Consider the following 26,151-nt stretch of genomic DNA (forward strand, 5'->3'; position numbering starts at 1 on the left):
CAATCATAGTATCAATCTTGATATAGTAAAACGTTTTATTCGTACTTCAATGAATGTGCCTTAGCTAAATAACAGTTATTTTTGTATTTATATTCCGTAAATTATTGACATTCGTTTTGCGAAGCTGTTTGCAACCTCATTTGAATAAAGGTCAAAGTACCTGGGAAAAGGGTCATATAAATAATAGAGTTTGTTGATTTTTAAACATACCACTCCTGATATCGTCTTCTGTCGTGATAAGATAACGGTATTGTATTATTCATTTGTTGTGTTTAATTGAATGTAGCTGTAGTAAGTATGTTTTATAAATTGCATTTTGACAAGAAAGAAATTACTGCTTGGTTGGTTGGTGTAATAAAACTGTAGTGCGTAGTGTAGTAAGTAGTTGGAGTAGTACCATCCATACGCTGATAAAAGTGATAAGATAGAAAGTGGATTAGCCTCAGGGCATCATCACATCATCATGTGCTTCGACGGACGGATAGATAGATTTTGCCATTATGCCTAATACGGGGGCCTAATAAAATAACAGATTTAATATTTTGTCTGTTTTTGGGTAATATCAGATTTTTGTATTATAAATTTATAAACTTTAATTCAAAACTTAATCAAAACTGGTGGATCCAGTTTTTTTTAATTAGTTGGTGGTGGGGGTGGGGTGGAGGGTTGTGAGGGTGTGTCGAGATAACTTAAATAGATAATCCAGACGATGTCACCATAAGTTTCGACTTGAATGCTGAATTACATCAAGAAAAAGGTTTTATTTCAACATTTTCCAACCCTCTAATTTACTAATAAATTCAAGGATAGTGAGTAATTATTTTACAAGGATTATGCAAATAAACACAGATGGCCAGCCATCAGCAACTGATCAATAATATTGACGGATTTGTTAACCTTTGCAAGTTTGTGTATTTTAAATACCAATCTATGAATTAATGGTTATGATAGATATATATATTATAAACACAATTACACAGGCATAGAATAAATTCTAAACCGCCCGGTGATATACTGAAAATGTATTCATTAATTTTGAAATGATAAGATGAGGAAATCTGTAAAAATAAGTAAAAGTCCCCCAGAACCCAGAACCTTCTGGTTGGTATGCAGATGTCCTAACCATTAGACCATTGGGGCTTCCATGGTATTGTTCAAACTCGTTTGAATAGCGACTCTTTAACAACATTGATACATCTTCATCTTTCAGTATTTTATTTACAAAGCGGCATCTCCGAAGAGATACTTTTATATATACAAACACAACAGGCACAGGATGCTTTAGTTTGCCAACATGTAATATTTGTATGTTATTTTTTAGCTTTAACCAATCCTGCAAGCTACTTGCATACATACTATACAGTTCAAGCAAACAAATTAAGTTGTATTTCTGTAATAATGTGACAGCTACACTGCATGTTTGATTTCAATTTAGATATTTAATCAAGCCTTATGAGCTAGACAAAATGGAATGGAAAAAAGAAAAATCAATATTTTACTATTAAGTCTACAGTTAGAGCAATTTACTGATTTCCAAGATTTTTCCATTACTAGGCCTACTGGAGATTTCAGACTTCTATATTAGAAAATTCTAATTTACATTATATTATAATATGATGTCTAATTTCTAAACAAATCGCAAATGTTCACTATCTTAGAGTCTTGCCAATTAGTAACACATTAGTTATAATAAAATCTAATAAGTCCTAAAATTGATCTTTAGGGGAGACCTGTGTGATTTTTGTATCAGTATTGTTTGTAATTGACTGTAATGAAAATTTACATTAATAGATTAAATTCATAATGATGTCTAACTAAAAAAAAATGGACTATTTAATAAAGAGTCCCACCAATTAGTAATATAATTAGTGATTTTAACAAATTAAATGTCCCAGAATTGGTCTTTAGGGAGAGACCTGTGTGCATTCTTTTGTGTATCACTCATCAGGTCTATCTTAAGTCTTTCATTGTTTTTTTTTTCTTTTTATTAATTATTTGTGCATTGAGACTTCAGTGTAATGTCAAATGTGACATTACAAATGTGGCACATGCAAGCGAAATCGGACATAAGTCACATGTGATAGAGACAGCCAAAAACAATAAAAGACTGAAAAAATTACATTTTTTAATTTTCACAGAAAATGATAGCTGAAACAGTAATTATTTACATTACCTTGGTGTTTTTCTATTTTGGGACAAATAAATAAATACATTTTAACATTTTGTGTGCTTTGTTGGTTAAAAAGATGGTGTAAATTAAGTATGATTTTCATAAAACCTATCTTGTTTTAATTTTATGCTTAAATTGAAAGTGTTGCAGTGGGTTGATTTTAATGAACATTTTTCATAATAATAGAACAATAGTTAATTAACGAAGGTGCGAAGTTTCATTGAAATAAAACAATACGCCCTGTTTATTTTTTTGTATTTGTCATTTCCTTTACTTAACTTTAAAAGCAATTTTCTCAAAACACTGAAACTTTAGACTAAGATATCTCTGGAAGTAGACATGGTATCAAGATATTTTTTTCAGCAATTTTAATCTTGGATTATGTAGTTTCAGTACTTGTGAAAATCTAAATTTTGAAAAATTCGACTTATGTCTGGTTTCCCTTACATGTGCCACAAATAAGAAGGTAGTGTTTGCTCTTCTAGATTAGATACACTATGTTATTATTATTATTTATTCAGGCAAAAGATACATATTGCTAAAATATAATTTGTGGTAAATTTAACGCAGATCATGAAAGCGAAAGTGCTCGATACAAAATGTAGAGCCAAATATAAATAAATGATAAAGACGCTAGTAAATTACCAACTGAACATTTTATTGCACTACAGGCTGTTTCATGAGTATGAACTCAATCTTCAGGTGCTTGGCTCTGAATGATAGTCACAAATGAATACAAAAAGCTATAATGAAGTTGTAAGGCAAACTGTTTATGTGAACAATAGTATGCTGCAAGTACAACACATTTCTATTTCCTGGACAGTCTATTGTTAACCAAATTCCTATTATCTAAATTACTGATACCTTAATAGAAACTTTCTCCTATGTCTACATGCACTGACTAATTCGTTCCTATGGTTAAAATATAAACAAATCAACAAATTAAACACAACGCAAGAGAGAGAAAATACAAAATCATAGTCACTAGCTGCCAGAAAAGCACAAAAGCAGCCTAAAGCCACTGTCACCAATGAGGTGTGTACCTCCAACCATGGAGCTATTTATAGCTATTTATAGCTCCATGCTCTAACCAATTGTCGTATTTGATTGGGAGTTTTACCGATGAGTATGGTTTTTCCGTTGAGTACATATTTAACAGAGTATTTTGAGAGTTCAAATTGTTCTTAACGGAAAACCTTGCGTTGTCAAAGTTTTCTATTCGAATCACTCTCTGTTGAGCACAAACGGTTTAAAATTTACCATTCGAATACAAAAAGTACTCAACGAATCTTTATTTTGACAACGAAAGTTGAATACATCCAATGACTACTAAATAAGTAATACAAATAATACAAAAATAATTAATCATGAAAAAATGATTAGAATAATCAGTTGGAATTTATTTGAAAGAGAAATTTGTTTCTAATGACTATTGATTTTTTTTCTTTTTCAAAAGATCTCAGCAGGTAAAGACAGGTAACCACAGGTAACGGTGAAATATGTCGAACAGTGGAAAGCATGATGTTATTGTTATTGGAGCTGGCATAAGTGGTTAGTAATTTTAACAATTAATAATATATTATTAACAGATTCTGCACTTACTCCATATTACAGTAAACAAACAGTGACAAATTGAAAAAATATATAACTGTACTTATCATGAAATAATAATGAAAAGAAAAAGAAAATTGCTTTTAGAGTTCTAAACAAAAATCTACTCTGACATCTGTCACTTCAATTTTAACAGAGTTCGTACAGGTTTTAGAAAGTTATGGAAATTCAATTCTGCATTTTCAAAGCCACTAAGCTCCTAGAAAAAAGACTTTAGTTTTGGAAATATAATGTTTTGTATATTTGGTACAAAAATAAAATTTATATATTGGACAAATAAATCCTTTAAGAGCAGTGCATTCATTCAATCATTCATTGAAAATGTTTACGACTGTCGACTGTCTGTTACCAGTCTAGGTCAATTCAAACTATGTAGCATTTATTAGAATCTTAAAGCTACAAGTACAATATAAAACTTTATAGCCATGTTTCCGTAGCCAAAACAAAATTATAATTTTTTAACCAATAAAGTGCTCATGATCAGTCATTACCAAACAACCAGATGCCCAATCACAATGCTACAATTTATCCTTCAGGTCAAAGGTTACAAATTATCGCATTTATCCGATGATTATCTGATTTAAATGAGATAATTATCGGTTAACTTTTCTCGAGTGGAATCTGTTTAACCCCGTTTTTTAAATTTTTGCCTGAGGAAACACAACCTATATGTGACACAAAAATGTGATATGCCCATATATGGACATGACAATGTCATATCACCAACATATTTGGGGATATCACTACCATATTTGGGCACAATCACACTTTTTAGTAAAAAGTTTGATAGTGTAGACATCGCTTAACATACATTTCTCTACATCAATGTTCTGTGTGTAACAACATGTCACTACTACACATTATAATTATAAATAATGATTAATTCTTACTTAATTTGCCATTCATGATATCCAAGGACTACCCTGGACAAGTCATTAAACTTTCAAATGCACCTGCATTGCTTCTCAATTTCCTGTAACCTTTAGGTAAAACGATTTACCAATCTGTAATTGTAGATGTTAATGTACATTAATGGCAGCTTCCTTTGACACCATCCTACAAAAATGATGTTTTACAGCGATAGCATGAAATAAACAGTTTTTGTGACTTAATAGTGAAGTTTTTAACATACATGTACAAGACCAATTTATGCTGTTCCCATGCCTTGATTAAATCCTCAAATCCCACCTTTTTATTTTGCACTTTCAATTAATTAATTTTGTGCTTTTTACATTTTCTGTTAATTGTTCAGCGCTTAGAGATGCCCTGCATTTTGCGCTATATCAATTGAACATTATTATTATTAAATTGTTCTATCAACTATAATCTTTACCATTCTGTCTGGTCAAATTTATACTAATAGAACTAGACTAGATGAACTAGAACTATTTGATGATGCAAACATTTCAACACAAAAAACAAGAAATTCAGTGTAATACATATAAAACTGTATACGTTTGTTCTTTCTTTGATACTTAGGCCTAGCTGCTGCCAAATTTCTTCATGAACAAGGGTTAGATGTTCTGGTTTTGGAAGCAAGAGATCGAGTTGGAGGTCGTACATACACCCTGAAGGTATACAGGCCTAACATTTCAGTAAATTATAATGACATCACAAAAGCTTTTTATCTTTATTTTCAACAACAGTGGAGGAAAAACCAGTGTCTTGCAGCCTAACTGAGTTGAACTGTCCACAGGAACTTTTTTCTCCCCTAGGTGCCTTTGTATTGATTGCTTGCTACCAAACGATGCTCATACGTCTGTCCACAACAATATGACTCAAAATATTAAATGGCGCACCCTCTGTTGCTCTCTGCATGTTACAAAGTATTTCACTTAGTTTCTGAGCACTTGATTTATTTGTTTAGATTATTGCTTTAAAATTAACCACAGGTAAAATGATCTTATTTTATACCTTGTTGTTTATCTGTGACAGGAATCCAAAACGAAGTATGTCGATGTAGGTGGGTCCTACATTGGTCCGACACAGAACAGAATCATACGTCTCGGTAAAGAACTTGGGGTTGGTAACTACAAGGTAAACGAAGAAGAAAAAAGTATATTGCTGCTGAAGGTACAATTTTAAACAAATTTACTTTTCGATTTCTAATTTAGATAAAATGTACTGTATTGTATACTGTAATTCCATGCGCTTGGACAACCCTAAACAGACCATGTGCTTTATCTGATGAATATAGTTGACCTGGGTCAACTGTGATCAGCCAAATCCATGTATATATTAAGTATGGTACCTGTATTGTGGATTCATGCTGATCTCTGTTGCTCTTTCTTACAATTAAAGACACCTTCCCTACGTTTTTTAGATCTAATTTAAGATCACAAACTATATTTAATGTAAATATAATACTTTATGATCCTATTGCGATAACTTGTTTCGTCTTTAAACGGTTAAAAATGTGAAAAATAAGTTGATTCTAATAATTACAGCGGCCCGCTATAAATCCCAAAATGCATTGCGCGCGGATTGATATTTTTGTTTTTCTTCTGTAATTCACCCACTTTTCGACCGATCGTGAGGCCAAAACAAATGGACGACTCCTAACTTTTCAGCGAAAATACCGGGTTTTCCCCAATTTGTATCAACGGAGTCTTGCAAAAATAGAAAGACAATTAATGCAGCAACTATACAACGTCAGGCTAGGTATATAGCTAGCGTATGATGTTCGTACGTTACCGATGTTTACCAGCTAGGCCTACAAAACTAAGCCTAGGACCGTCCACGAGAGGTCAATCGCCGCGAGCTACTTAGGTAGTGCATTGTTTCTCACTTTTTATCATAATTTACCATAAAACGTACATTTAAGACAAGGAATGACATGGTTTAATGTTTTTAAAGTAATATATATGTATTATTTTTACAAAACGTCACAAATTGTAGGGAAGGTGTCTTTAAGAACTATGATGTTCCACTTTACCAAAAGTGAAAATCAAATTGAACATATCGTATCAACCATAGTTGATTCGTAGGCATATATTTTTTACAATTTTATTTTGCTTAAAGCCTTGTCTACACTATCAAAATTTATGTGACAAAAAAATGTAATGTGCCCATATATGGACATAATGATGTCATATCACTACCATATTTGGGCACGACACAGTTTTGTCAAACTAGTTTGATAGTGTACACAGAGCTTTTTGCAATTGTATACTCCAGTTCCAAATTATTCTTAACAATTTATGAAATAAAATTCACTTTGTTTTCATGTTTGTATTACAGGATAAAGTACGGACGTTCCGAGGGTCACTGCCAAGTATCCACAACCCGTTTGTGGTCATGGACTACATCAGTAACTGGAGGTTATTTGATGAACTTGCAAAAGAGGTAAGTAAATGTATGAGGATAACTCGTGACTCATAGCCTACTGGGCTGAATTACTGACAACATGGTGTAGACAACAAGTTTCATCTCCCCCTAAGGGCCCCTTTGTGTCGTACATCTGCCACCAACTAGCACTAGACGTCAGTTCACAATGATCACTCTGATCAGTTTCGATGGTTGGATGGACCACCCTTGTAAAATATTGTTGAAATAAAACTAAAATGAAAACTGAGATGAACCAGAACACCAGTGTAACGCCTTACTCTTTCTAAAGACAAACTGGATTCTTTAGTCCACACAAGAGTATACTGTACCTCCAGTAACATTTCTGACTTGTTTTACAGTCACTTAAAAAAAATTGATCAGGTCACAAAAGCTTATATTAAAATCTGACCTACCTGTAAATTTCATCATAAGATATTAAATAGCACACCCTCTGTATTCTTTTAACATGGATTGAAATATTAAGTAGTGAGCCCTCTCTTGCCGAATATAGTTTTCCCTTATATATTTTGCCAAGTACTTCACTCAGTTTCTGAGTGCTTTCATTTATATATTTTTCAGATTCCATTGGAGGCTCCATGGAAATGTGCACATGCACTGGAATATGACAGTCAGAGTGTAGAGAATTGGATGGATAAAAACTATTGGTGTAGCTTTACTAAGGAAGTGACGACGATGTTTGTACGATTGGCCTTTGCAACAGAGCCTAGGGACCTGTCATTTCTGTACTTTCTCTGGTATATTAAATGTGGTGGAGGTTTGTCTTAATTTAATAATATATATAAAATGTAGTTCTGGGTTATTAATAATCAATCAAAACTAATTTTATTCCATGAAAATTAGATAATATACAATGTCATCAATAAGTTATGGAAAAGGAATTAACAATAAAAGTGTTTACACAAAGACCTCTTATTATACCAAATCAGGTAATAAAAGTTGGTAACTGATCAGAAAGGGCTCCTTGGGTGGATCCAGAGGAGTAACGCTAGGAGCATGGTTTTTCCTTTGAACAGCTAAAATGAAATTATGAACTACTTTTTTTGCGAGACTATTAGAGAATAACCTATGCATATTCATTATTGGCCATTATGACACCTATTTACTAGAGTATAGAGTATATAGGCATATCTATTGAATTTAAAGTCTCTTCACCTTTTGTTCATTGGCTGCAATAGTATTGCTCAATAAATGTATTGGTAACCAAATAGTCTTGAGATTTATTTACTAATTTTATTAATATTTTTTTTTACATAATAACAAACATATATTGTAATTACTAAACAATCTAACATTTTTTGTGCATGAATAACTAACAATTAAGTGCATTTCCCTAGGTTATATGATGAAAGGAAAATGTAATATATTTTTATTGCTTACAGGTCTTCTTCGCTTCATCAGTACTTCCAACGGCGGACAAGAAAGGAAAATGATTGGAGGATCACAACTAATTAGTCTAAAGATTGCCGAAAGATTAGGCAGTATGTATTTGAACTTTAACCTCAAGACACTCAATAAACGGATAATTAACATTTTGCACTGCATCATTTTTAGCATAACATAATTTTAAAACATCTTAAAAACCTAAAATTATTGCTTAAAAATTTAAAACACATTTTAAATTATAATTCTTTTATTTTAAAATAAGTCAAATATTTTTAATGTTATACAAATAATTTTTTTTTTTCAGATCGTGTTCTTTTATCAAATCCTGTAAATAAGATTGACCAATCAAAAGATGATATTATTACGGTTACTGTTGAATCTGGCGAAATATATCAGGTTTGTATGTTATAAATGCTCAAAAAGAAAAATCTATACTTAATGGTAGTCCCCAATCGAATGCACAAAATGTTACAGTATATTACTATATCATTTCATAAATAGATAATATTAACTCTACCTCTCCCCACAATTTTGAGATTTTACCTTGATCTTTTACCTTGATGACCTAACAAAACGCCATTTCAAACATTTTTTCTTATACCGAGCTGCACACACCCACCAATTTTGAAGGCCTTGCCCCCCCTAGTCTCTGAATAAAGCCAGACAGACACGCAGAGATTTGGTGAATTATAGTAAGAGTAAGACAGTTAATAACATCATCTTTTGTTTTGTAGGCATCATATGTAATCAGTGCTGTACCCCAAGCAATAATTGGAAGGATCTCATTCAACCCTCCATTACCAGCACTTAGAAACCAGGTGAGATATACTACTGTATTACCATTAACAAAAGCAAGGCGCAATATCTGAAAAGGTCAAATTGGTGACTTATTTTCCATAATGCACATGGAAAAACGCAAGAAAACACCTGGCACATTCATTGTTTACTATAGAATTGTTATAATAGTGCCCTCTATCGTTTGACCATGCTTTATAAAGTTTTCCGATATTTAATTTTTCAAGTTTGGACCTCTGTAATCTTTAAACTAACAACCCCTGTGGGTGATCACAAAAGTTGTGCAAAGACTATACTTATAACATAAACATCAATCTATTAGGTCCCATAATGATTACCATAAATCTGTATAACATCTCAAATTTTTAACTTTTCACTTTCTATATTCTTCTATTGTGCAGTTAATTCAAAGAATGCCAATGGGTTCATGTATCAAGACAATAATGTACTATGACACAACATGGTGGAGAAATCTTGGTAAGTTGATATCCATGTTCAAAATTGTAGGCACTCCTCGACCATAGTTCTGATGGTAGGATAAGTCTTCTTCTATAAGGACTTAGGAGCTCAAGCTTGTGGGTTTAAAACCGGGTTCATTCTTGTTCTAGTCCATCTCAGCACCTTTAATTGTGGACAAATGAATGAACAGGAATCTTTAGTGGAGAAGAAAATTGGAGAGGGACGTTGTACTACTGATTGTGAGAGTGTGGGTTTGATTCCAACGCTTGTCGCATTGTGTGTATCCTTACGTATGCCTCTCTAGATGCATGCTAGCAATGTTTTTTCCCGAACATAAATTGAGGGCTCCTTATGTGAAAATATAACTTCTAACCCTAATAATATCACTATAAAGTAAGTTGTGCTCATGGGATTCGACCCCATATATTGACATGCAAAGTCCATTGTTTAAACCATTAGACTACACAGACGGCTCGATGGAAAGAGTTTACGTTAGCGAATTGTAGTTGCTCAATTCTTACGTTACACCTTTATGGATAGGACTAATGAATATTCATGTTTATTTTGTGACGTTTCCACAACTCACAAAAACAAATATCGGTGCCTGGTAAGGTCAAGACACAACTTTACCCTGGCTAGCATGCATGGGAGTATGTTTCTGTACCGGGGTAATAATATGTACAGCGCTTAGCAGTTTCACAACATTTGGTGCTTTATAAATCCAGGATATTATTATTATTATAATTTCAGATTATTGTGGTATTGCTCTTTCTGATGACATTGTTGGTGGTACACAAGATGATACAAAACCAGATGGGTCATACCCAGCTATTATGGGGTAAGTGACCCCAGGTCATGCAAACATTTTAAGTAACATTGACACACATGTTTTTTCTTTAAAATTTCATTGATTTTTTTCAATCTTTCATTTCAATAGTACATTACAAAAACAATTAACAAAAAATTACAATACAAATAGTGACAAATACAGTTAATCAATCAATTCTCCTATAGCAAAACATATACAGATTATAAAGAGCGATACAGGTATTTAATTACAGTATCTATATGATGAAATACCAAAACATACAGATTATATAAAGTGATACAGATTAAAGAATTTCATAGTTTGTTTGTGTTCTTCCTACATACAGATTTATCAATGGTGAACGGGCCAGAGAGGTTTGTCATTTAACTAAAGATGAAAGGTATGTAATTCATATATTTAACCTATGATGTTTTTTATATCCAGAAAAATTGAATAAATACATGTATGAAATATGTTGAATTGAAATTGAATATCTTTGACTATTTTTTTGTTTGCTATTATAGAAAAGAAAGAGTTGCTCAGTATTACTGTAAAGCGTTCAATTCTGAGAAAGCCTTACACGTAAGTACATTGACTATTACCCTTTCACACTTGCAAAATGTAACAACTTGTAAACAGGTTTGCATAGTGTGATTTCACAGAGGTCCCTTGTGAGACACACCGACGAGAGGCCTGTTTTTGTACCGAGATGTCCCGAATTGTTACTGCGTACGCATGTATTTCCCTGGTATTAACTGACCAATCATAGCAATCAAATTGTACGCAACTGTTTCTCCCAAGATTTCTAATGGTTTGCGTATACGTGTGTGAAAGCGTGTAGATCAAACCTGGTTACAACTTGTCACACGTTGTAACAGTTTATGCATATGTGAAAAGGGTATATGAATGGACTTGTATTGCCTAAACGATATGTAATGAATAACAGTGTTAGGTTTGCACAGCCTATCAGATCAACTTGACTGGTCCTACCTACAAAATCATTCAAAATTCAGTTTTGTTTAGTTAGTGCCAGAATAATGGAAAGAAAATACTTTACACAAGACCACCACCACCCCACACTCTTTCAACCCACTCCTGTGTGTAACTACAGAAGCACCATTCAAGACAACCCTAAAATTACACTTGTTTAAAACTGCATATCCAATGATTGATTAATTGCAAGTAATGAGTAATAGTGGTACTTAAGAACAGAACATTCTTAAGTTATTTAGTATGTATATATAGTAGAACCTCTATTAAGGGGACACCGTCCAGACCAAAAAGGTGTCCCCTTAATAGAGGTGTCCCCTGAATAAGTGTTGGTTTTAGAGTAAAACATATATTTCCCCTCGTTCATGTCATGGGAAAGTGTCCCCTTAATAGAGGTGTCTCCTGAATAAGGGTTGGTTGTAGAGTTAAAACATATATTCCCCCTCGTTCATGTCATGGGAAAGTGTCCCTTTAATAGAGGTGTCTCCTGTATAAGGGTTGGTTGTAGAGTTAAAACATATATTTCCCCTCGTTCATGTCGTAGGAAAGTGTCCCCTTAATAGGGGTGTCCCCCAATGAAAGGCTTCTACTGTAGTTAGTATAACACCCTCCCACACTCTTTCAACAAATACAGTAGGACTCCTCCTTTGGGATATACCTCTATTCAAGGGACACCACAACAATATAGTGGTAAGAACATAATTATATTTTAAACTTTTGAAATCTTGTACAGATTTGTATTAGAGTTTATGATTTGAAATGTTTTTTTATAGCCTGTAGATTACATTGAACATAACTGGATGGAGGAGGAGTTTTCAGGAGGCTGTTACATGGGTGCCACGCCACCAGGGGTTCTAACTTCATACGGAAAGTAAGAATATCTTTGATCTTTTGTTTTAAATACTTTATTTGTTATTAGATAAAACTTTTTGCCTAGGACTTATGTAAGATGAACGCCACCATCCATATGCCACAGATTCTGTTTCGGAATGTCTTCGCAAAAGTGAAACAGAAAATTACATTTTTTTATTTTTGTTTTATTTTCTTTTTCTTTAATACCGCATCCAACAGCGAGATAACTCGCCAATTACAGGATGGATGAACTATTTTAAAATTTATTTTTTGTGCTTATAAACTTTCATATGAGGCTTAGGGAGTGGAGTTGAAAGAGTTACAACACCTCGGCACTAGGTCAAGATTAAACCCTGGACCTTTAGAATGAAAGGCAAGCATGTTAACCACTAAGCTACAGCCCCACAACGCTTTTCTCATAGTCTGCTATGCATACCTTCCGTGCTCGTAATTTTTTTTTTAACCTAAGCTAATCCAATGTATACACTTGCTTTAAAATATCAAAACCAAACTGAATATGTATTATATATTATATATACATCCAAAAGCAAAATACTAAAAAAATGACAATGCTGTGGGTATCAGTGGCTGGATCTCAATGGAGATACAAAAAAAAGAGAAAAGCTAAATCAAAACGATAAAGTAAAACAGCCAGAAAAGTTAGCAGAACTTTCGGGCAACACTAGCCCTTATTATATATATATATATATGTATTGAATATAATAAAACAAGAAATACAAATTTGACACCTTTTCCAAAAGATGTCTACTGCCCTCTAGCGTTAAGAAGAGTGGGAGGAGCTGACCATGAAATGTGTTTACCAAGTTATTAAAACAATGACATGAGACACAACAGTTAGTACAATTAAATCATATTGTTATGATTGGCTAAACAAACATAACTCCTGCCAATCAGTTTTTATCTGAAAAAGCGTCTTAAAGAAAAGCGGGTCGCCCTTTTTTATCTTCTTAATTTAATTTCCAATCAGGGTCATTGTATTGGAGTTTTTTAGTTGATATTAAGCATGTGTTTATGATATTAATATCTATCCCTGACCTTGGCTTTTATTTTTCTTTGTTTTCTTTAGTTATTATTCTCACACTGTTACAAAGGCAGAATACATTCTACTTATATATTGTCACTAAATCTTCGCTTTCTCAACACTCAATTGTTACTATTTATATTATTACTGTATTTGAAAATCAACAATACATTTTACTGATACTATTGTAACATTAGTACAATTGAATTTTTATGTTGATTTACACATTATTCAATTTGTTCATCATTTCATTACAAAGCTACAACTATTATATGTTGAAATTTCATAATTTAAGGGTCATAATGTTTTTTTTCTCTTTCTCAATTTAGTCATAAAACATTAATATTGTAGGACAAGCAGGTTTCATTTGTTGTTTAATTCCCAGAGAAGGATAGAGGAGGAGCTCTCATGTAACGATAGATTTCGACCCATAAAACAATACATTATCTAGTTTTTAAAAAATTGCAAATTCACAGGAATTATGAGTAATGTATAAAACAATACAATACAATTTTTAAGAAATGTATTTCTATGTACTCTTTTTAATTTGATTAGGTGAGGGTTGTATCTATTTTCTCTATATTTTTTAGTTTCATTGGTATATATATATATCATATATATCTTTTTCTCGCTGTTAAAAAATGTGAAGCTTTAATTTAGATTCATTTCAAGGCTGTAGCGAGCTAACAACAGACAAGGCAAAGATGTTTTAAATATAATGAATAACATAAAATACGACAAGCTGTGCTTGGGATTTGGGTGGTGAAAACTGAAAATTTCAGATGAGGTGAGCGCCTCGTCTGCCTCATTCTGGCTGCGGCGCCGCATTTTACTCACACCGTCTGGTTTTATTGTTTCCGTATCTAAACTATTCGAGTGAATTAAACGTTATATTTTATAGTTTTCCTGTTACCTTATCTTAATCATTCTGTTTTTCATGTTTTCCATTCATTAGTTCCTGATGACATTGAGTTCTTATCTTCTGTTTATATTTTGGTTTCCTTACGTCTGTGGTGGCCCAAATATATAGGTTGATTTTTACTTTTTCTATTCAGCAGGGAAATACAGTTTTTAAAATGTTATTTTCTTGTCTGCAGAAATGGGTTCACACACACACACACGCAAACACAAAAAACTTGCAAAAAAATGATTTTAAAAACAGTTTCAAACACCACAATTAATTCCGGTCTTGATTTTTAGCTGTAGCACAATCGCGATTTCAATTTGACTTTACCTCAGAAGGTGACATGCTTACTTTATGTGGATAATGGTGGTCATTAAGCTCTGTCTACACTATCAAACTTTATGTGACAACAAAAAATGTGATGTGCCCATATATGGACATGGTGAAGTCATATCACTACCATATTTAAGCATAACATTGACCACATCACACTTTTTTGGCAAACTAGTTTGATAGTGTAGACAGAGATTTACACAACCAACCAGAAACAATCAACTAATAATGAGAAACTGGTTTTATTTGAAGGGTGTTTCCTTAATAGATGTGTTCCATAGTGGTGTCCCCAAAGAGGGATTCTTAGTTTTTAACAGAGATCTCTTCTCTTCAGCTGCAAAGTACTGTGGGGACTTTGTCAAATTTGTTTGCAAACGTCATCTGCCTAATAGTACTGTAGTGTTGACATGTTTGTCACTCTTGCCAACACCTGTATGTTTACATGTTGTTGTGTTCACCTGTCTAATTGTTAGTTATTATTGTTGTAAATCTTAAGTGCCTATTTGATAGACAGTGATCTATTTCTTGTCAACACTATTTGATTACATTTATTAGTGTGATCTGCCAGTCGATGATATAGGCTACTAGGAGAGCATGAAACTGTCCCACAATTTTTGGATCATCCCTACAGAAGGTGGTGTCGAAATGTGTGTATTGGAACCGATTAGAAAAAAATACAAAAAAGAGTAGAGGTTATTTGGATTCCGCCAGACATATGCTAATAATGAACATTCAACTCTCTCAAAATCAGACTCCATGAAAAGCAGAAACTCTCACAAATTTAGAATCTTCGTCAGATCAAAAAGGGTAACCAATGATTTGTTGGTGAAAGTTGCCTATAAAATGCAGGTTAAGGGTTACAAATGGAAAGCCTAGTAGTTTAGTGAGATATAGACCAGATTTAGAAAAGATAAAGTATAATGATAATCAGATATTTTTTCACATAGAATACCACCTCCTTAAGTAATTAAGCCTCACACCAATTGTAACAGCCTTATCTTCTTCACCCCAATCCAAGTCATTACCATGCTCTACATAAACATGTCACCCTGCGCTATCAGTACCTTTTAACAAGTGTCTCTCCTAATGGCGTCAATGACATTGTTTACCTCTCATTATCAGAATCAATTTTAGCATTTAAGATAATACACGTAGGTCGTTAGAGAAATGCTTCTGTTTTATTACAACTATCTATCTATAGTTTTTAGGTCAGTCACATTAGCAAGTGAAAAATCTGAATTCTCATGATGCATTTTAAGTACAGTATTGTACATTCAACTCGGGAAGATCAATCATCAAACTGTTCATATTAGTTTTTGCATTTTTATCTGTCTTATTCATTCATTCGAGACGATATGCATATTATAATGCTCTGCCTACACTATCAAACTAGTTTGACAAAAAAAAGTGAAGTGTTATGAAATCATTGTGTCCATATATGGGCACATCACATTAATTCATTTCTATTTATTTCAGACTTCATATCCATAGAACAAACAGTACATAAGAAACAAAAGTTACTAAAAAAACATTTTACATTTAGGTTGATTTTAACTATTACAAAAATTTGTCATTGTCCTTTTTTTCTAGCTAAAAAGTTATCCATATACAATGGAACCTCTATAATTCGAGGTCACCTTTGAGACCAACAAAGTTTCTCCTTTGATATTGGTGTCCCCTGAATAGAGGTTGGCCATAGTGTTAAAACATATTTACCCTCATTGGTTTCACAGGAATGTGTCCCCTGAATAGAGATGTCCCTTGAATAGGGGAGGTAAGGGTTTCTACTGTACATTGTGTCCAATACCTTTCCCAATTGTGAAAATCAATCAAATATATTGTGACATTGACATTCATAATAAGTGAGGCAAACAAGAAATAGATTTACACACAAGATTCAGGATGCAACAACTATAACTACAATTAAAAGAGGACCCTGGAATCAATTGATTTAACTTAGCTGTTCTTCTCTCAATTTTTAGTTGAATTTGCCTTTCTGGATTAAAGATGTATTGTCCCCCAAAAACATGAAAAATGAAAATTAATTAAATCAGACTTTGAACATGTTATTTTGTAGTTTTAATAAAGTTAATCACTTCCGTAGAAAAAAAAATGAAAAAAAATAATGTTTTCACTTATAAAATGACAAAATAAATGGTTAAATTTCACCAAAAACCATTGGCTGGCAGCCAATTTGACCATTTTTTGCTTTAAATTACAGTTTTTTAGGTAAATACTTTTTTTTTCCGATCCAATTTTTGGTCAAAGTGGATAATTATTATGTGACATTAAAATGGCATATTCAACAAAAAACATTTTTTTTAAAATTTTCAGGGGGACAATACATCTTTAACTAGTACAATATAATAATAACATTTATAAAATGAGAAAATATAATTACCATAAATTTTACAGTATGTTTTATAACTGTTATAATGCTCACTACATTTATATACATTACATCTTTAACTACACAAAGAGATTCCATAGTGGGCACGAGAATTTAATTTATGTGTTGCTAAATTAATTTATTGATTTTAAAATTAGTTTTCTTGCATCATTTATGAATTGCAAAGCATGTAGTTGTTTAATGTACTGATTAGCCCCTTGACAGATGGTGTAAATTAAAGATTTATTACTTTAAGTAAATATACAACGAAAAAACACCTATGATGCCGGTCGATGTTGAACTACAGACAAAAGGTCAAGGTTTGTACATTCTTATTTCGTCCCCATCTACTAATGGACTGTGATTTTGGCCATTGTTATCACATTCATAATTTATTGAGGTTTTTCAGGTGGCAAAGGTCGGGTCATTTTAACCTATGCCATCAAAATAAACCATCTATCGCATTGTATCACATCACCATGGAAACCGATTTTTAGCTCATTGCTGATTGGTAGTCTCATGAGGTGGATTGCCACCTTTATTATCATCATCGTTTAATCAGGAGAAACTTGATGTTTATTTGGTGTTTTGAAGCTAAACGGGATTTTCGTGTACCCTTATATGGTCATGTTCAGATCAAGTGGTGTTAGCTACATAAGCTGCCAAGATTCAATATGTTTATAATGAAGTGTTGAAAGATTCTGGTAGCTCTGCATAATAGTGGCACTGTAGCTTGATGCTTTATATGTGAACTTACCAATCCCAGGGCCCAGGATAAGATCCTCTCTCCATCATCACCACCAAGAATATTCTCATAGCTAAAACAGTACTGCAGCTTCAATTTCAAATTTAGTGATTAATGCATATTGTTTTAATATTTGTATATTTTGTAAAAAAACTATTTATCTGTTTATTTATCTTTTTTTGTACAAAATTAGTTATGATAATAATAATCTATGGAAGAATAAGAAAATGTCCTACATCACTAACATTAAGGACACTATTCCTAACAAATGTCAAAGTTCAGTTGTTTACCAGTTTAAATGCCCTGGTTGCAACCATGACTTTATTAATAATGTATTAGTTATATTAAAACACTTTAAATCACACTTACTCCAAACTAAGCATATGTAAGTTTTCTTTTTTTATAGATTTTTTATACACAAAACAAAATAGATCATACAAAATACAAGCCAAGCGATAATAAAAAAAAAACATTGAGACTATAATAAAACTGTAGTGACGTCAATGAACTGGCTCACCAATGTCATAACCTCACCTCATGTATATATTTTTTTTAAGAATATGGTTTTATTGTTGCAATTATATTGCCTGTTTTTACTGGTAAAAATTAAATATCATTTTATATAGATTTATTAGAAATGGGGCAATGTTTGAACACCAATTGTACGGTTATAAAGGGGGTAGGGGAGATGGGGTTCGAGGAGGAATCTAGAGAGAAGTCTAATAATTGGAATCAAATATTAAACATGGAATAATAATAATAATAATAATAATAATTGGAATCAAACATTAAATATAGTGAAAAAAAAAAAAAAAAAAAAAAGGAAAGTGTGGGTGGAGAAAACAGTACTTTTAGATACCCAGAGGTTTCTTTGATGGGTGCTGGATGGAAAGCTTTAGAATAAAGCTCTGTCTACACTATCAAACTTTATGTAACAAAAAAAAAGGTGATGTGCCCATATATGGACATGATGATGTCATATCACTCCCATTTTTAGACATATCACAACCATATTTGGGCACATCACACTTTTTTTGTCCAACTAGTTTGTCACAAGTCACAAGGAAGCATCAAAACCAAATGTAGTATATCAAACCATTAAGAACCAAGATAAATTGACCTATTAATTTCCAGTATATATATTGACAATGTGTTACCAATATCGTATTAGCAATGTTAACAAAATCATGCACAGAAAACCTAAATATAATAATTTAATAAAAGCTAGAGCAATAAAACAGGTCCCTATGTAGAAGTAGGTCAGTTTATGGGGTCAAGTAATTGACAGGACAGTATTGGAAAAATATATAGGCATTGTTAAATAATGATTATATCAATGATGATACCCTAGGGGGTGATGCTACACTATGATATCCTGTCTTTACTCCCCAGGGGTAACCAAATTTACCCCCAGATGTAAGATAGCCTAGATTAGCCGCTTTTGTTCAGATCGTAGTGGCATATGAAGATGTATACAATAATTAAGCTGTAGCTTTATTAATAAAAGGTGATTTCTTAGATAAAAATATTGATTGTGCTGTTTTGAGTTGTATAATTAAAAGTTATATCAGCAATTACAAAAGAACTTCAAAGGGACAGACACAGGTGCATATACGCTCCTCACGTTTGTAATGAGTTTTGTCAGTATAAAGACTTACCAATATTCTGATAAATTCCTTCATCAGCCCCTCTGATAATATAAAGTATTTTTATATAAATATGAATGTCTTATGTCTAATAATATAAAAATAATAAAATATGATAGTAATGTTTAATCATGACCATGCTCACGTCACCGTTTTTCTGTGTTTTTTTTTCATAAAGTAATATTAATATTTAAAAATTTATTTTAATTAATACAACAATACTTTATAGTGCTTTTTCACTGGTGGTGTGAATTTAAAGTGAATTAATTTGTTTCCGTTTTTCCAAATAAAGTCTAGTTTACCTAATATGTAAAGCAGTTGTTCCTGTGTACATAGTGAATGTTACAGAACTTGATACATTATTCGCAAAGAGTAGGGGATCGTCTCCCGGTGTGCTGATCTGGGAGGACATATATAAATACCAAATACCAAACATCTTAGAAACTAGTATCTCATACACAAAATAATGCAAATTATTTCTTTAATAAAAAAAATGTAGACATTATGAAACCCACATTGCTTTTTTCTTTATGTTTGTGCATTTTGTATTTTGTCATTTTTTAAATTCTCAAGATCCATGCTAAATAATGGATTTCATTTTATTCTTCAGGGTTTTACACAAGCCTGTTGATAGGGTATATTTTGCTGGAACAGAAACAGCCACTGCATGGTCAGGCTACATGGAGGGCGCTGTTCAAGCAGGTGAACGTGCAGCTCGTGAGGTAAATTTTTAAATGAAAAATATTTTTGCTACTTCAATTTGTTTTCCCTGAAAAGGGTGGAAAGCCAGTTTATATCCATGTAAATTTATAGATTGACAAAAACCACAAATAACAGTTTTTGTTTTTCACATGGGAAGGATACTAAAACTGTTTATTTGTTTAGACGGTAGGAAATGCATAATCCAAAGGCAGCGTGCTTGATACGAATCAAGGAAGTTATCATGATTTGATGGTAAAAGAAAATCCATTTGTATTGTGTAATTGAGCAAAAGTATATAAGGATTTACACAGGGATCAATCATGTCTCAAAAGTGTGGCAAAGATTAAACAAAGTTTCAACGAGTCTGACCGTCACCGCCAAGTACACACACGGCCCACTGTGGATGTCATAAACTTTAACATCTTTCGGATTCCCTGACATAGATATCCCATGAGGCTTGAGTGTGCGTACTGCACGCGAACATCGTTTTCGTAAGCTTTCGTAAGCCTCATGTGTGTATATTATTTCCTTGTTGTTGTGTAGAATGGCTTTTATTATCAAGTGTGGTTTTGATTGTACGCCCCAAGTGCTGAAAAGTAATTAAGATTTTGAAAAAGCATTGTTATTCTTTGTATTATGTTATTGTTTTTTTTTTTTACTTAATTATTCATATTGTATATTTACCAAATTGTTTGTATTTCTTTTTTCTACAAAACATATTGATAAATTAAAAAATAAATATTTACTTGAAAATTAAATTTAGATTGAAAGTTATTCAAATTCTCCATTTTCCAAATTCTCTATTTTCCAAATTCTACAAATTTTTTTTTTCAATAAATTATATATAACTCTAATATTTTTATTCTTTGATTCTTGTATAGTACTGATATAATTTATATTAATTAACTGGGGGTATTGCTGTGAGTGGGCTTGTTTCACAATACAATACAGTATACTATGAAAGGTACCCGCCCCAGAGTCCTACTAGCCATCAATACAAAACAATATATACCCAATGTACATAAGCTTAAAAATATTTTTGTTACAAATAATTTACAATGAATTCAGTTTTTTGCATATAAATATTTAGTTAAAACATTTAAGAAAAGACATTTCTGCATGTCCAAAAATGAATATTATTGAATGAATATTGTATAAGGGCAGGAGGCCTCTCTTTATTAAATAAAAAAATGAATAAATTCAATGATAGTAAATGAAATAAAAGAAATAAATAAAAATGCTTATTAAGCATAGTCAACAATTAGGTATTGTTGGAAATAGACACTTTCATTATTCTGATAGTAATAAGTAAATTTAAAAACAAGCCTGGGTTCTTATAAACATTATATTTGTGTGCCAACTCCATAAGTTTCTTAATTGATGTGTTGGTAATCTCTAGTTAATCTGTAATTGGTTATCAGTCTTGTAAGTGTATGACATGTGCGTTGTTGCGTGAAACTCCTCCCTTTTACAAATCCAGCTGTTTAAGATGGCGCCATCTGTTTTACTAATGAATCCAGTTTCGTATCGTCCCTTTCTCAGCTGCTTCTTTGTACTTTTAACAGTCTGATGCTACTCTAGTGTTTTTATTAATTACTTTTCGCAGACACATAAAAAAAAATTTGAAATTCGAAGAAAACATTCAACGTTTCATTTTAGTAAAACTTTGTAAAAATGTTTTTTTTCCATGTCAAACTTTTCAATAAATGAATTATGTCTTATAAAGACTTCTAAATCATTCCAACTAAATATTACATATTTCCCATTTTATCTAAGGTACATTATATTTTAAGAAAAAAATTAGAGCAAGTTAAAAATCAAAAGATTTTATTTTAGGTAGAAACTAAACCAAAATCAACTCTCCCAATACCAGACTATCTGAAAACTGAAAATGCTACCAAAACCACTTTCCTGGAAAAAATCCCAAACTCTTTTAAGCATCAAAAAGACATTCAAGATTTCAGAATTTCTAAATTTCTTAAAAACTAGACATATTTTGCCAGCCCGTAAGTGGTTCCAATTCACACACCAGCATGTTTGATGTTTTTTCTATTTTGTCTATTTGACATTCTATTGAGGTTTTTTATGAGCTTCCATATTGCATTTAAAAATAAGCAAGGTATTGCCACATACTTAGAAAACAAAGCTGCTTACAAAACCACAGGGAGCACCTGAATGTTTTATGTTTCTTGTGGTCGTCTTATGAACAAAATGCTTTCTAAAAGTTCTAGTTTTGTTGGGTCTTAAAAGGTGTCCCTTAATAGGGGCTCTACTGTACCAAATATGGAAGTGGTATGCCCAAATATGGTAATATTGGGCATATCACTTTTTTTCACATATACTTTGATAGTGTATGTCAAACAATACATTGTATTTGCTTAGTAAAAACACCGGCAGCCATATAAACTTAATTGGTGTCAATCAGAGGTTGGCGTCTTTCCTAAATGTAAGAGACTCTCTTTCACATACACTCATTAACAGGTGGAGGTAGGGAGGTGGTTATGAAACTTTAATAATCATTAATTGAATTTAAATTTCTCCTTTGTGTCTTCGGTGTATTGTTAAAATGCTTTATGATCATGACAATACAAAGACTGTTGTTATTGTAGTGTAAATCCTGACACAAGTGTGTACATTTTAATAGGTTACTGTGGTATACTGTGAAGGATTTTATTTGTTCATATGATAGGTGGTTATTTTTCATGATAGATTGAATGTGGCACAGATACTCCTCTCGCTCATCTTGGCCCCACCTCTAATTCTCCTCTGCTAACTCTCCCTACTCTCTGCTCTACCTCATCCTACTTTCCTTGGCTCTACATCCCACACTCCTCAGCTATAACTCCTCCCACTCTCTGCTCTACCTCCTCCCACTCTCGATCCTCGGCTCCACCTCCCACACTCCACTATACCTCCTCCCACTCTCGATCCTCGGCTCCACCTCCCACACTCCACTATCCCTCCTCCCACTCTCAATCCTCAGCTCCACCTCCCACACTCCACTATACCTCCTCCCACTCTCGATCCTCGGCTCCACCTCCCACACTCCACTATCCCTCCTCCCACTCTCGATCCTAGGCTCCACCTCCCACACTCCACTATATCTCCTCCCACACTCCTTGCCTCTATCTGCCACATTCCTCTGCTATAACTATACATACGTTCCTTGGCCCTGACTTATCGCACTCTCTGCTTTAACTCCTCCCACTCCCTGCTCTAACTCCTTCCATTTTCCTTGGCTCCACCTCCCACACACCTCTGTTATAACTCCTCCCATTCTTCTCTGCTTTGAATAACCCCACTATACTCTAATCTACTTTCATCTTCCCCACTCTGGTCCCTCTCCTTGGTTCCACATATCCCACACATCCCACACATCACACTCTCCTTAACTTTATCCCTTTCCTCTGACTACCACCCAACCTAACACCCACTCTCCATATAATTTAAACATTTTTAATAATTTGTATTTCATAGATCTTACATGCTGTTGGTAAGATAAAAGCTGACCAAATATGGGTAGATGAACCGGAGTCAAAGGTTAGATTTAATTTTTTATTTGTTAATATAAAACATGACTTAATAAATATCATACAATTGGCCGGGGAGGGGAATATGCAAATTACTTCAATTCAAATTTAGATCACAAAATTCAAAATAAACAAGATTTTATTGAGGACAGTGCAGTTCCTTAGGGAATGAATGACATCATTGTTAGTTGTTAATTATCATCAAACAGCTGTTAAGATGCTATTAGCAGCAGTTCATGGCACCTTCTTCCCTATAGTGGAGGGAGCATAAACGGCACAAAGATGTGTGAGCTATGACACGGCAAAGGAGAGGTAACGCTTATAATACTAAGCTGTGTTATACCCACATAGAGGGGGTAATTGAAATAAATACAGATTTTGTTTGATTAAAAACACTCTTTCATATTGCATGAGAGATTCACTCACCTATTTTATTTCCATTCATTATTATGGTACATAATCATTATCATAATCTTTAATATGTTTATTATCATTGTAGTATATTTCATTCCAATAAATATATTTCTTTCAAATATAAATTATTGTTTCTGCTTCATTTTTTTTTGTTTTTTTTTATATTTCCATTTCACCTTGTATATCTATCTATAGATTTATCATTTTTCAATTTATAATTTTTTAAAAATACATTAAAATTGAAATACATAGAATTTTTGAAGATTTATTTTAAAAAAAAATAGTTATTAAAACTAAATGTATATGTGCACATTGAGAAATAGAAGTCCATAGGGAAGAGGTGAGCCTTTAGTAAAACAGGTGGGTATGGTACGGTAAAGTGGATAGGGAAGAGGTGAGCCCTTATTGAAACAGTTGGGTATGGTACGGTAAACAGGTGGGTATGGTACGGTAAAGTGGATTTATTTTTTTCAGGAGATTCCAGCTTTACCTTTTGAAACAAGTGTCATAGAGAACATGATTCCATCTATTCCTGGTTTTCTGAAGTTTTGTACTGCTACAACTTCCGTGGCTACGGCTGGTATACTTGCGTATATTTACAGAGACAAGATAATTGATGCTCTTAGATAAAGCATAGAGATCATTTCTCTTTGAGTGAAGTAGGAGTCGGGTATGCGTGATAGGCTTACTTAAATATACTATATAAAATATATTCGAAATCGAACTTGGTATATTGAGTATGTGATAATACAGTAATTTTAACAGATACCTAATGCATATGTCGTAAGATTGATATTATCTATACAACATTTTATCTTTTAGTTAGATCATAGAGTCATTATACAATCAGATTCCTGCATGACTATTATATATTTATCTGGTTTAGATGCAAAACTTACCGCCAGATGCCTTGTACTGTGTACTCGATTTCTTGTAGTTAGATCATGGAGACATTATACCATGGAGCAATTAGATTCCTGCATGATTATATTATATTTATCTGGTAAAGATGCAAAACTTACCGCCAGATGCCTCGTACTGTGTACTCGATTTCTTGTAGTTAGATCATAGAGACATTATACCACGGAGCAATTAGATTCCTGCATGATTATATTATATTTATCTGGTTTAGATGCAAAACTTACCGCCAGATGCCTTGTACTGTGTACTCGATTTCTTGTAGTTAGATCATAGAGACATTATACCATGGAGCAATTAGATTCCTGCATGATTATATTATATTTATCTGGTATAGATGCAAAACTTACCGCCAGATGCCTTGTACTATGTACTTGATTTCTTGTAGTTGGATCATAGAGACATTATACCATGGAGCAATTAGATTCCTGCATGATTATATTATATTTATCTGGTTTAGATGCAAAACTTACCGCTAGATGCCTTGTACTTATACTGTTGATTTTGTAGTATCTAAATGCTAAAAAATGTCCAAACCATTAATCTTGTGTTCAAGATAGACCAAAGTAATCAACTAGACTGCTTTGGATAGACATAGTTCCACAGGTGGAAGAAGCTATTGCAATTTGTACCGAATATTGAATTGTGCTATTTTGTCTTGAATATTATTTGTTTATTACTGTGATATAGAATAACCCTCATAATGGATGAGTCGAAACCTCATTCCGATTTTAGCCTTAATATTTTTGTGAACATTTTTGTGAATTACAAATACAATTTCGTGATATTTTTATTGGCTAGCTATCGTTTGGGTAAACCCTTTTAAAAATGTAATTGCTCTATGTCGTGTGTTTTAAAGTATTTTTAATGAGCCTATGTATAACTTGTCGTTTGTGACGTGTTGAATGTATAACATTGGGCCTATTAAATGTAGTTATGTGTGAAACTTTGCAATAATAAAATGGTATTGATAACAAAAATAGCCCTGTTCAGGTTTTGGGAGGACAATGGAACGATTTACGTTTTTGGGAAAAACATTGAACTATTTGATTTCCCGACACAAATATATTTGTCAGGCATATTAAATGTACTTTTATGTTACTAAATATGAA

The 26,151-nt window shown here is 32.7% G+C and overlaps 1 protein-coding gene across 3 annotated transcripts; it reads left to right on the top strand.

The window, feature by feature from the left end:
* Positions 1 to 102: 102 nt before the first annotated feature.
* LOC144850914 (amine oxidase [flavin-containing]-like) lies at positions 103 to 26,151 on the top strand. 3 transcript variants are annotated; one of them, XM_078708426.1, is made up of 17 exons: positions 103 to 295; positions 3,627 to 3,721; positions 5,261 to 5,355; positions 5,717 to 5,854; positions 7,022 to 7,126; positions 7,688 to 7,883; positions 8,509 to 8,607; positions 8,817 to 8,908; positions 9,247 to 9,330; positions 9,709 to 9,784; positions 10,517 to 10,604; positions 10,921 to 10,974; positions 11,099 to 11,156; positions 12,338 to 12,435; positions 20,086 to 20,197; positions 23,655 to 23,717; positions 24,596 to 26,151. In XM_078708426.1, the coding sequence occupies exons 2-17, from the start codon at positions 3,670 to 3,672 to the stop codon at positions 24,749 to 24,751; spliced, it is 1,566 nt and encodes a 521-aa protein (XP_078564552.1). In that variant the 5' UTR covers positions 103 to 295; positions 3,627 to 3,669; the 3' UTR covers positions 24,752 to 26,151. The 3 variants fall into 3 exon arrangements, with proteins under 3 accessions (XP_078564552.1, XP_078564555.1, XP_078564554.1); XM_078708429.1 differs by having other exon boundaries at positions 103 to 291; XM_078708428.1 differs by having other exon boundaries at positions 103 to 247.

The sequence above is a fragment of the Antedon bifida genome, chromosome 8 (assembly GCF_963402885.1).
Source record: "Antedon bifida chromosome 8, ecAntBifi1.1, whole genome shotgun sequence".
Taxonomy (NCBI): Eukaryota; Metazoa; Echinodermata; class Crinoidea; order Comatulida; family Antedonidae; genus Antedon; species Antedon bifida.

Excerpts from the sequence above, each read along its gene's own strand:
- LOC144850914 (XM_078708426.1), top strand. The coding sequence starts at position 3,670 with ATGTCGAACAGTGGAAAGCATGATGTTATTGTTATTGGAGCTGGCATA. Across the intron at positions 7,884-8,508 it reads GTATATTAAATGTGGTGGAG|GTCTTCTTCGCTTCATCAGT; the intron begins GTTTGTCTTAAT and ends TATTGCTTACAG. Across the intron at positions 9,331-9,708 it reads TACCAGCACTTAGAAACCAG|TTAATTCAAAGAATGCCAAT; the intron begins GTGAGATATACT and ends TCTATTGTGCAG.